Genomic DNA, 12,356 nt, shown 5'->3' with positions numbered 1-12,356 from the left:
CATTTAATTGGTTTATCCGATGGTATTTTTTTTCAGTGTACCTTAATTATGTACTATATATTTATTATTATTATTATTATCAATAAATATATGATTATTCAAATTTGTACGAATAATCTCTTCAATACAACTAACATTATCTACAATTTTGGGCAAAACGTGATTTAATAACTAAGATTTTCTTGAATAACCACAAGCACCTATTAATATTTAATTTAATCGGCCCTTTAATCCAATTAATACGGATACAAAATAAACAGTTGAAATAACTGATTAACCCCTAATTGATTTCCCAAAACTTCCGCGAAATATTTCTTTTCGCGGTTTTCCTCGAAAAATCTCCAACATCCGTTAAATATAATTAGCGCGTTCACTTGCTTCGTCGCGCAAAAGTTTCCTCGTTCATGTTGTTCAAATCGTTTAAGTTGCCGCGACGCAATTAGTACCGCACGTAACTCGTGCAAATTGTTGAAATCTGTCGGCGTCTTTGTCGTAGCGGGATCTACATGGTCATAGAATTCACGGAAGGTAGTAATTCCAAAACCTTGTACATTTCGCACACACACGCGCGAACGCGCACACACATGCGTCTGAGTATACAGACGCAGAAACAAACATAAACGTCCATTGCTAATTCATTATTAAACTATTTCTTTGTAATTTACCGCGGTGACAATGCGAGTGTCTCCGGTGACTCGCCGAAACATGAAAACAATGAGCACAAAGGCTTACACGCGATATTGGCAACGGATTTAAAAAGCTGATAACGGAACACACAACGTGTCTTGCATAATAAACCTCTCTTTTTTTCTCTCTCTCTCTCTCTCTTATATGAAAACTGCTACATATTGCTACAGGTCAGTTATGGCGAAGAGATATCTTGATTTTCGCTTTTGTTATCACGCGAGTGTCGCTTGGCGATTTTTCGCGCGTGCGTATCGCGATCGGAAATTTGCATGTGTTCAAGCCGTCCTCGGTTTACCGCACCTTATCTTTCGCTGAAAGGAAAACTTCAAAACCCCCGGCCCGATCGTCACTGCGTCGTCATTGCAATGCGACTTCGCCGTATTTAGCGACTACGCGTATTTAAATAAACAAGCGACTCCGTTCTCAACGACATGCCAAGCACACTTTTGCGGATTACTTTTCCTCGTTCGTCCGTTCACACCTCCATTCATATATTCCCTGTTTAAACGGGTAAATAGATCGACAAATATCGCGGATAACATTACGATATCAAATTAGGAGAACACTTTGATAACATAAGTGTCTAAAATATATCTTAGATACTCAAAAACGCTTAAAAAAATATTAGAGATACTTGAAAACATTTAAAGAAAATACAAGGTCTTCCAGATATCCAGTTATGTCAGGCGATAGCTATTCACTGAATTACTTGACAAAGAATCAGAAGACCATTTTCGACGCACGCGTCCCTCTCTTTCTCTCTCTCTCTCGCGGATAGAAGAAACAGAAAGAACTCCGCATCACTGTCACTCCTCCAAAATCGTACGGTCCCGCTTTCGTCATTCAGCCCGTTCAACCGGCGGAGAGCAAGAGGGAGGGAAGGCGAGAGAGAAAGACAGATGCCCCTCTCTCCGTCCTTCTCTCTTTTTCGGGTTGACAGAATACAAGTACGTTTTTACGCAAGCGATATTCGCGCTGTATCCCTTCAATACACGAATCGGAGCGACGCTTGCACAGCGACCGTCGCTACTGAACAACACTTGGCCGAATCGAATTCCATTTAGGCACTGACCTTAATCGATCGGACGGCCGGTCAGTTCGTTGCTGCTGGTTGTTGCTGTCGAACGAAAAAAAGGAGCGCTATCAGGATTCCATCAAGCCGGGACACGTGCTGCAACACCCCCGGACTCGATGACGAACTACGACGGACCGTGACAAGAAACAGACGTCTAATCAGGCGGAAGGTCGTCACTCGACTGCTCGATTACGCGCCATGTGCTATTGGCTAACCCCGACGCGGCACGTGACCCGCTTGCCGGGTGAAGGAAAGCTCGCTGCCGGCGGATTTGGAGCTCACGACGAGAGCGCGCCACAATCCCGACGAGCTCGCCCGGCGACGCGCCGTCGCATCAGGGCGACCTCAGCAAATTGGCAGAGACACAAAATACACGAGATTTATATTTAAAAAATGTACATATTAAATATTTCATGAATATTCCAGTCCAGGGAAGTCTGGTATGAGAAAAATTATGATAAATATTCAAAAATATTTATAACAAGTATTTATCATAAATATTTCGTAATATTTATCATCAATATTATCGAATATCTATTATAATCGCGTTCTTACGTTCTCACCCCAAAGATCCCAAAATGTCTTTGTAACTGCTGCCAGACATGTGAAAAGTTCGAGTTCATAGAAAAATGGGTGACAGGATATAAAGACAATGGAACTATTGACGATCTGCCGTCAACGCCGATTTATAACTTTAAGGCAATAGTATTCATAGTCAAATCTTATATTTCTGACTATGAATACTGGCTAATGTTTTATGCTCTAAATCTTTATTTAAATTTTTCTCATTTTCATGAACCGATGAGTAAACCATTCTGCTAAGGCCTTTACTGATAGTTGATCAGCATTGTGCCAAAGAGAAATACACGTGCGCATGCGCAACCGAAGGAGGCGCCAGTTGGCCGCAGAACTTGGCGCGGTTAATTCAGAAAAGTTTGGCGAGAGAATCTTCAAAGAAGATTGATTTCTTTTACGATTTAATCAAGACTATGTTTGCGCACGAGAAACTGATTTAATAACACCAGTAATGATTGAATCGATCTTACGCTGATCATGTAAATATAGTCATGTGTTGTGTCTACGGATATTACTTAATCGGTTCTACAGGCTGGCGTATAAAAACGTAATCGGCGAAATTTCAGACGAGTTCCTCTCCTCGACACGTAGATTTATACAAAAGAAAACAGTTTATTCTATACCGAACTCTTTTCAAAACAGCGTTGTACAATGACATTAGTGTAAAAATGGTATCCTAATAATTTGCATAAAGGTAAATCCGCGATACGTGGTCCCATCTCGACGCATGCTCCCCTCGTAAATTGACATTATTTATAATCTTATTGTTAGTTAACAACTTTACGTATGTACACTTAGTTATCTTAATTCGTTAGCATATTACAATTGTTCCTCGACTTAGAGACATTTATATATGTATATGTATATATATATATAATTTATATAAATATAAATTTGTATATATATATATATATATATCTATACGCATATATCTATCCACCTTAACGCAGATGTAACGTCACTTGCGTCGAGCCTATATATATATATATATGTATAAAATACCATTTTCTTTGAGTAATTTTTCTAAAGATTAATTACCACCTATGCTCGTATATTATCGTCGTGCGGTGATACACTTAAATCAAATTTCACTACGCTAGCTAAGACACTTATAAATTTCCTCGTCGTGCAGTCTCTTCGAGTGATACAAAACGATCCTTGGCGGATCTTCACGAGAGTTTCGTCGCTGATTCTTCGGCCCCCGAATCGTTCAGAACCTTGCGCGCATCTTCACGATCCTGCGATCTTTAGGTTTCGAATCCACCATTATATGATGAACGAATCGTGTCGTGAGCGATACACGCGACACTTCAGATTTCGATTCTGCTGAGCGCATTTCCGCGCGTATCCTGACTCCAAGGACCTGGTTGGAAGACCCATAGATCTTCTCAACTTCTTCGACTCGCAAATCGCGTTAGGACGAGTCAACCAATGGCTGATCTTTTTAATGATAGGTCAACCGACTGGTGATCTACTTCACAATAATTCACCTGATAATCGGCCCGTTTAACGTAATTTGCGTCGAAGGATCCAGCGTCTGACAAAGTGGAAATCTGAAGTTCCCCGACGCTGACGCGAACTGAAGTTCAGCGCGACCTTCAAATTCGATCAACGAACTTGTGGATCACCTGACTTGGACCTTTCGGATCGCAGATCTACGAGTGCTTCGACATTCGTGTGTACACTTACATCACACCTAACTTCGGCAAGTCTAATCATCCCCCCTCCCCCTCCCTCGGTCTCTTCAGATTCCACAAATCGGCACGTTCAAGATCCCCCGATCTCCGAATCTTAACTGAATCCTTGGAGCTCAGGATCTCGTCCACGGAGAACAAGCGACAAGAAACGCTGACAATGCGGAGAAACTCTCGGACGCATCTGGCATTACAATAATCCTACAAAAGTCAGTGTTAAGTTTCGTTACAGCCCGATTATTTCACGAGGACCACACAATGTCGGCGGAATATAACGCACCGCGTGTATATGGACGTCGGTATATATAGTCAACACTCGCAGCACTATAATCTGCACTAACATCGTATGTGTACTAGTCAATCAATCTCTAAAAAAAAAAAAAAAAAAAAAAAAAAAAAAAAAAAAAAAAAAAAAAAAAAAAAAAAAAAAAAAAAAAAAAAAAAAAAAAAAAAAAAAAAAAAAAAAAAAAAAAAAAAAAAAAAAAAAAAAAAAAAAAAAAAAAAAAAAAAAAAAAAAAAAAAAAAAAAAAAAAAAAAAAAAAAAAAAAAAAAAAAAAAAAAAAAAAAAAAAAAAAAAAAAAAAAAAAAAAAAAAAAAAAAAAAAAAAAAAAAAAAAAAAAAAAAAAAAAAAAAAAAAAAAAAAAAAAAAAAAAAAAAAAAAAAAAAAAAAAAAAAAAAAAAAAAAAAAAAAAAAAAAAAAAAAAAAAAAAAAAAAAAAAAAAAAAAAAAAAAAAAAAAAAAAAAAAAAAAAAAAAAAAAAAAAAAAAAAAAAAAAAAAAAAAAAAAAAAAAAAAAAAAAAAAAAAAAAAAAAAAAAAAAAAAAAAAAAAAAAAAAAAAAAAAAAAAAAAAAAAAAAAAAAAAAAAAAAAAAAAAAAAAAAAAAAAAAAAAAAAAAAAAAAAAAAAAAAAAAAAAAAAAAAAAAAAAAAAAAAAAAAAAAAAAAAAAAAAAAAAAAAAAAAAAAAAAAAAAAAAAAAAAAAAAAAAAAAAAAAAAAAAAAAAAAAAAAAAAAAAAAAAAAAAAAAAAAAAAAAAAAAAAAAAAAAAAAAAAAAAAAAAAAAAAAAAAAAAAAAAAAAAAGTTCTCGGAATAGTCATCTCTCTAGGCGGAATAATCCCCATACACACAGAGCGGAGTTCCGATACTGATTCTCTCTCTCTCTCTCTCTCTCTCTCTCTCTCTCTCTCTCTCTCTCTCTCTCATCAAATATTCAAGTTCCCTACAGCGGATATATCGATCTTCTCGCTCGAGTCGGTCGGGAGTACGCGAAAAGAGAACCGCTTTCATCGAGTGTCGCGCACAATTCGACATGATTATCGTTCGTATTTCGGTCCTGGAAAATATTTGTCAGTTAATTCAACCGTCCGCCATTCATTATTCGCTCCCGACGAAATAAATTTATCGAAAAATACTAAGAGCGTCTCTCACCCTCCATTTCTCTCTTGAATCTCTTGATCTAAGCTATCTTTGCATATCATTGCCGAGAACGGGCTACATACTTCTAGCTACTTCGTAAAAGACAATATTCCAAAACAAAATCTGAGCGCTTATAAAGAAAAAAATATGAATATATGTGTAAATATATATGTATGGAAAGTAATGCTCGTCGGACAATGAAAAGTGTTCGTAAATGAAATAGCGAGAAGAAAACGGGAGGAAGGAGTACAATTTATTTAAGCGTAAAGAGTCATTCATTCGTAAGGCACTTTTGCAATTACCCATACGTCACGCAAGCGTAAGAGTTGAGTCGACTACAAGTCATTACAAAAAAGCAACGGAACCGCGCGACAAACTCAGCTCGGATAATCTTCTCTGCGCTAAACGTGTTTTCGTGTTCATACGCGCGCCGCTGTTACGCCAACATTAAAGAATTCTCGTCCGGAGATTAACGACGTTTAACGCACTCGTGGTCCAAGTGTAGCACCTGAATTACTCGAGTAAATACGAAAAAGAAGTTATCGGGCGAACCATCAAAAAAGCGATTAACATTTACATGTCAGTCACCTCTTCGCTAGTCGACTAGCTACCTTTCTCCCTCTCTCTCTCCTTGGCTCGCGTTTCTTTCTTTCTCTATTCTTCATTATTCTTCACTTCGGCTAAAATAGGACAGACATCAAACAGATCCAGACATCAAATTGCACTACTCCGTCGAATCATGATTAACTCCGGCGTCGAGGTCTTCGCCCCGTTTTCCTCCTCCTCCCTCTCCTCCTCTCTTTCTTCTCCTTCGCAGTGAATAAACCGGAGTCGCGCATGATTCACTCGTAAAGTCAGAGCAAAATACCGTGGGCAGTCCTTGTTGCGGGCGAGCGGGATGTGGGAAGCCCCCGTCGGGATTGGCAATCTCGGGGATGATAAGAAATCGCAAGATGAGGGTGATGGTGGGCTACTAACGAGCTGTAACAAGTTCTCTTCGGGATCCCGCCCATAACATGTATATATGTATACGTATCATCGAACAACTGAGACTTCAGTGTCGCGCTTTTTCTCTCTCTCTTTCTTTCTCTCTCTCTCTCTCTCTCTATCTCTTTCTCTCGCAGTTTTTCTCGGTTCTATCTTATAGACGGAAGATCGATGAAGTCTAATCAATTAACTACGAATAACGTTTGTAGAAATGGTACTTAATGACACCTGAAGTGCCTTTTCGCGATCGCGGTGGAGCGCCGCGCCTTTGTCGCTCGCTCCGCCCTTTCATCTCGCTCAGTGATTAAAAAAAAAAGGGGGGAGAAAAAATAAAGAGAAAAAAGGAAAAAGACGAAAGAAAAAAAATTGTCTAGCAAAAGTCTACACGTCTGTACAAATACCGCGATTCGTTCCTTTCGTTTACGAAGATAGCGCTACTAAAAAAATAAATATATATATGGTGTTCCTAAATTTTTTTTGGTGCCGGATAAGTGCGCGGCATCTGTTATTTCTTCTCTCACCCCTCTCACGCTCTTTCTCATTCCACTCTTTCTCTTTCTCTCTCTCTCTCTCTCTCTTACACACATACACACATATTTTCCATATCTTTCTCTCTCTCTTTCTGTAGTTTTCCCTCAGGGCGGACAATTTTATCGGACCTGGGGACTCTTCAGCATTAGCCCGAGCTTTTCGTAGGCGTATACAAGATTCTTCGCGAGTCCACTGCAACAACCACTCTCCTGAATAGTCTGGAATCTGTAAGTCCTAAAGTTCTTCTCCTCGTCGATGTAAGTGACTGCCGCCATCAAGGGGCACATGATGATTTTCGTGTGATCTAAGAAGTTAATCTGCAAAAAAAGAATGCGCAAATTTCATTCCGTTATTATTTACCTATTCTTATGTAAAGTGCGCTACAGTAGAAATTAATAAAAAAAACTTTCAAATACAACATAGATACGTGCAACTATCACAATGATAATTTTAACGATATGACGATAAGTTTTACACGATACATCACGTTACGTCTTTTTATTTTCATTTGAAAAACATTTAAAACACGAAGGAGAAAAATTATTATAAAAAATCCTCAAAATCAAATATAAGGAAATAAAAAAAAAATATATTAGAAAAGTTATGATAATGATGTATTATTATAAAAAGTTAAAAAGAATGTTGCAATTGCAAGATGTTAGAAGAGGAGGCAAAATTTTAGGAGATGTACAGTGCTGATTGAAAGGATTGTACAGACAAGGTGCCCAATCTACTATAATTATAAATCTATAGAAATGTAGATCAATAAGACAGACCTGTACAGTGCCGTTAGTAAGCTGCATCACGACTGCTGTCGGAGTCCTGAACCATTGATGCATATAAGGTATTCTCGAGATAGAGTCGCTCTGTTTTATCGCGATGGAGTCGCCTGCCTTCATCAGATGCTCGTTCATATATTTCACGAAGAAGTTCATCAGTTTCATCTTCTTCTCGACATCAGTCGGATACTCTCTCACTGTGTAGTACAATTCCTCGCCATCGCGGTCGATGTAGTGTACGTTGAAACAGTTCGGTAACATTATTAGCCGCGTACCATCGTTGTACATTACGCCAACTCCGTCGTCGGACAATTGGTACCCAAAGCCATATTTGTCCGAATAATCTACCCACTTGCTTATCCAAACTACAGGTTGCGCCGCTGGATCAGTCATTTCGTCTGAGAAACGAATTTGAAACATCTATTTACAGAGTTGCCGCGAAAAATTAATTTTATAATTCCCTGACTTCTCCATGTTTTCCAGACGACAGTGGAGAATTTTCCATGAGCAATATGTAATCTTAAACTTTAACATTTAGAAGCAGAGATTCTTTGGATAAAAATCATTCAAAAGATTACTATATCAAAACACCTATAAATTCTGTGGTCTAATTAAAAATTAGAAAAATTAAAGAATGTGAAAAATTAAAGTGGGCAGAATATTAAAGGCATATACACAGTAGCAAAGAATATATACCTGTTGATAATACTGTTTCTCTAGCAGGCTTAGCCTTCAGCACAGCAGCCAACTGTTCTTTCAATGTATAGAGCATCTTCTTGATATTGTGATTAATTTTCTGCACTTCATTGACGTCAATGGGCTTCGCAGGCTTACTGGATGGGCTGCTCGGCATCCGGAAAGTAATGATGTCCGTCTCCGTGCATCCATTGAAGTTCATCTCGCCGAGTGGTTTGCGAGTGCAATGTGACTCCAGCACGTCTAAGCGAGGTGCCATTGTCAGGCAGGAAAGCGGCAAACTCGTTGGCAAATATCCTGGAGATTGTTAATAGACATTACAAAAGAGGAAGAAGACAAAAGCTTCACACTTCACGCTTCATGCGAATTACTCGATATTTATTTATGATATTATTATTATATAATAACAATATAGATTTCAATATGTATTTGTTAATAAGAGAAATAAATAATAAACGAGGCGAAGAAACAAATCTTCCTAATAGATTGATAACTAAGAAAAATCCCTTTTAAGAAATTAATGATGAAATGTTCAACAGTTAGAAAATATGCCAGTGTGACGTTTGTTTTAGACAACTTATACTTTGTCGAAAATCTATTTAGTGCTATTATTTTAGCTTAAATTGACGAATTAACTTTGAATGCTCGATTAATAAATAAATTAATGTTATACGATGAGAAGGCTAACTGAAGGAACCCGTTTCGACACCCGTGAAAAAATGCTGGTTCTTTTCTCACCGGAAGTGAAGAAAACGTCTTTCATCAGCTTGGCAATAGAAGGACGTTTGGACGGATTCAGTTGTAGCATTCTGGCCACCATGTTTATGGCGGGCTTGCTTATGTTCGTTGGCGTTTTGTACTGCACTTGCTTGATCCTGGAATATGTTTCCCTCAAGCTCGATGTCTCGAACGGTGGCTTGCCCACGAGCAAAGTATACATTATACAACCGATACTCCACACGTCAGCCTCGTACGAGTGTCCAACTTTTGTTAGCACTTCCGGCGCTATATAATTCGGAGTGCCGCAGACAGTTCTGTCGAAGAAGAGTAGAAACATCGCCCGTGACAAATAAGTCATCTTATAATATACTAGATTTTTTTCAAAGAAATGACCGATAAAGCCAATTAACTCGGTAGATAGTAATATTGATAATAATATATCGACTCAAAAGATACGTTGAAATTTAATTTGCATGATTACTTAACTCTAAAGAAAACTGAGAAATTTCAAAGTGAAATAATGTGTAATTTAAAGAGAATTCGTGCATGAAATTTCCGGATGTGATAAATAACAATGGAAAAATCAAGGACAAGGAATTCGGTATCAAAGTGCGGATCTGTAGGACATGTTCATCGTATTCAAATAACAATTACTTTTTCCGTTCGCCGTCGTGCTCCAATCTGGTCGCCAACCCAAAGTCACCTATCTTTACTTGCAAATCGTCGTTCAAGAACAGATTTCCTAACTTCAAGTCTCTGTGAATAATTTTATGTTGGTGTAAATAGAAGACTCCGTCCAAGATTTGCTTCATGTAATATCGAGTTTCGCACTCCGACAATGCTTTCCTGCGCTTGTGCAACTCCATCATCGACTGAAATGTAAAATATTTAGTCGAATATATTCTCAGTGCCATAATACTTGTCACAATAGATAGCGTCAAGAATACCCACTCTCTTACGACAGAGCTCCAAGATGATATAGATGTAGTCACTGTCATCAAAGAAACCATGAAAGCCAACGATATTTCTGTGACTCAAAGTACGATGAATAGCAATTTCTTGAGTCATTTTCTCCTTATGATTGCTCTTAGTGATTAACGATTTCGGCACAATCTTGCCGGCAAACACATGATGTGACCTTGATTCTGTGATCTCGTAACATTTTGCAAAGCCACCCTGCAAAATAAGAAATCAGAATATTTGTATAATGCAATTGTAATAAGTGTACAACATTTAATGCAACATTTTATGCAAGAAATATTTTATCGTAAGAGACAAAATGACCTCAGTAATGAAAGAAAGAAGTTGATAATAACAGCGATTATAAAATTATAAACTAAGTAGCAATTGTATATGTAAAAGGTTTCAGCAGGTATACAATACTTTTTAATACAGAAATTAATATGTTAAGATATAATCAAAAAGTATTTAGACAATAGTAATAAATAGACTGAAATATTGATGATGATGATATATATTATCATACATATATATTTTATATATTTATGATATTATAATGGAAAACATTATTATGATAATATTACAATATATATTTCTCAAAATAACAAAGATTCGTTGTAATTACACATATTTAATATACTAAACATAATAAAATGACGAATGCCTTTCAATATGATAAAAGTTAATAAACTGAAATATTGATATTAAAATATTAATAAAACACAAATACTGACTTTATTTGTACTTTTAGTATTCAGTTTCTGTCCTGGCTCTCTTTCTCCTTCAATAATCAAATATATATACAATTGATCTTGAATGCTAAAAAGTATATCAAGACGTACGAGTAACGTGAATGAACAACACAGCATTTCTAAATTTACTCAATTGTAACATCTACCTATGACACATGCTCTACTCAAATGCAACAGGTGCCAAAGCACAAGATCCACAATATAAAAAGGATAACTGAAGAAGATATATATTTCATCAGTAACACAAAGAATACTCCAGTGTGTGACCATCTTGTCAACTACATGCTCCATTAGAATACCCCTCACATTTCATAATTATTTTATCTTCAGCACACCGAGTGCTCCTCGATGCCGAACAAGAGTCGTAAATATACGATTCCGCTCGAGTGACCCGTCTTCTTTACTTATGACAGGGGTCACGCCTTCGGAGCGTACGCAACAAGTACCGGGCACCGAGAGGGAACCCGACCCACGTCAGTGTATCGAAAAATCGTGAAAAAACCGACAAGGTCGTCGAGGCCAAAGCCCCGGATGCGAGAGAGTCGCTTACCTTGCCGAAAAAGCGACCCCTCGTATAGCTCTTGCCGCTATTCACATCGTGTATGATGTTGGGTATCGCGCACTCGTGCTCGTCCTTCGACATCGTACCGCGTTTGCCGTTCAAGCCGGTGAGCCTGCGACTCGTCTCGTGGCCACAATACGCCGCTTTGCTTTAGCCTGCCCGGCTGCGTGTTTACGCGCGTGAGAAGTACACAAGGTGCAAGCCGTGGTCGTTACCGCCGTCTCGCTAGCTCGAGCTGTGTTGTATCGAAAAAAAAGAACGAACAGCCGTGGGCACGATCCGCCACATATGCCGTACAGCCGAACTTCTGTTCAAACCGCTGTTTTCTGTCGCTGAAGTTAGGCAACGGCTCGATCGTTTAAATCCCGTCCGACCGGCCAATCGTCACGTCGTCGCAAGGTCACGTGAACGACAGACGTTCGCGCGCAACACGATAGGGCGCTGCGAGCAGTCGGTCCGGTCGTTTTAAGGACGACTTACACCGCGATGTTGGATACGTGTTCATTACGGTTACGATTAAAAATTTGTTACGTGCAAAGACCTTAGCAGAGTATCGCATTGGCCATTTAACTAATTAGCCAGCGAAGCTGGTGAATGCGGTTGGTCAATAACCGTTGAATAAACTACTCGGTTAAGTTAACCGGAGTTGATAACAATGGTTCTTAGGATCTATTGTTTTTAACTTCTTGGTAAGATTTATCTGACAGATACCTGTTGACAGACCAATCAACAATAGTCGTTGATATTAACCTAATAGATACCTGCCGGGTAGAGATGGGCAAAATCATCGATGTTTGAAACATCAATGTTTAAGCGGGAAGCACACACTTGGGCACAGCACATAATGCATGACGCATAAGAAGGCGAGCCAATCAGGACCTTCGTTTCTATCATGAGAATAGAAACATAAAACTGATTGGTTT

At 37.9% G+C, this 12,356-nt stretch overlaps 2 protein-coding genes across 2 annotated transcripts in view; both read right to left on the bottom strand.

Moving 5' to 3' along the window:
* LOC106740851 (probable multidrug resistance-associated protein lethal(2)03659) overlaps positions 1-1,962 on the bottom strand; it is a 32,269-nt gene extending 30,307 nt beyond the window's left edge. The window contains exon 1 of the mRNA XM_014612293.1: positions 1,760-1,962. The gene's annotated coding sequence lies outside the window, so the exon portion shown is untranslated. The remainder of the gene's footprint in view (positions 1-1,759) is intronic.
* A 3,143-nt stretch (positions 1,963-5,105) lies between these two features.
* Positions 5,106-11,726, bottom strand: LOC106740832 (serine/threonine-protein kinase polo). Its single transcript, XM_014612264.1, has 7 exons — positions 11,422-11,726; positions 10,111-10,335; positions 9,814-10,031; positions 9,178-9,473; positions 8,440-8,736; positions 7,741-8,141; positions 5,106-7,281 (listed from the first exon to the last, which is right to left on the bottom strand). Exons 1-7 carry the CDS (start codon positions 11,512-11,514, stop codon positions 7,084-7,086), a joined length of 1,728 nt encoding a protein of 575 aa, XP_014467750.1. The 5' UTR covers positions 11,515-11,726; the 3' UTR covers positions 5,106-7,083.
* Positions 11,727-12,356: the final 630 nt, after the last annotated feature.

The sequence above is a fragment of the Dinoponera quadriceps genome, unplaced genomic scaffold (genome assembly GCF_001313825.1).
Source record: "Dinoponera quadriceps isolate SergipeBrazil2010 unplaced genomic scaffold, ASM131382v1 scaffold545, whole genome shotgun sequence".
NCBI classification, from domain to species: domain Eukaryota; kingdom Metazoa; phylum Arthropoda; class Insecta; order Hymenoptera; family Formicidae; genus Dinoponera; species Dinoponera quadriceps.
This window is presented reverse-complemented; position numbering and strand designations above follow the sequence as displayed.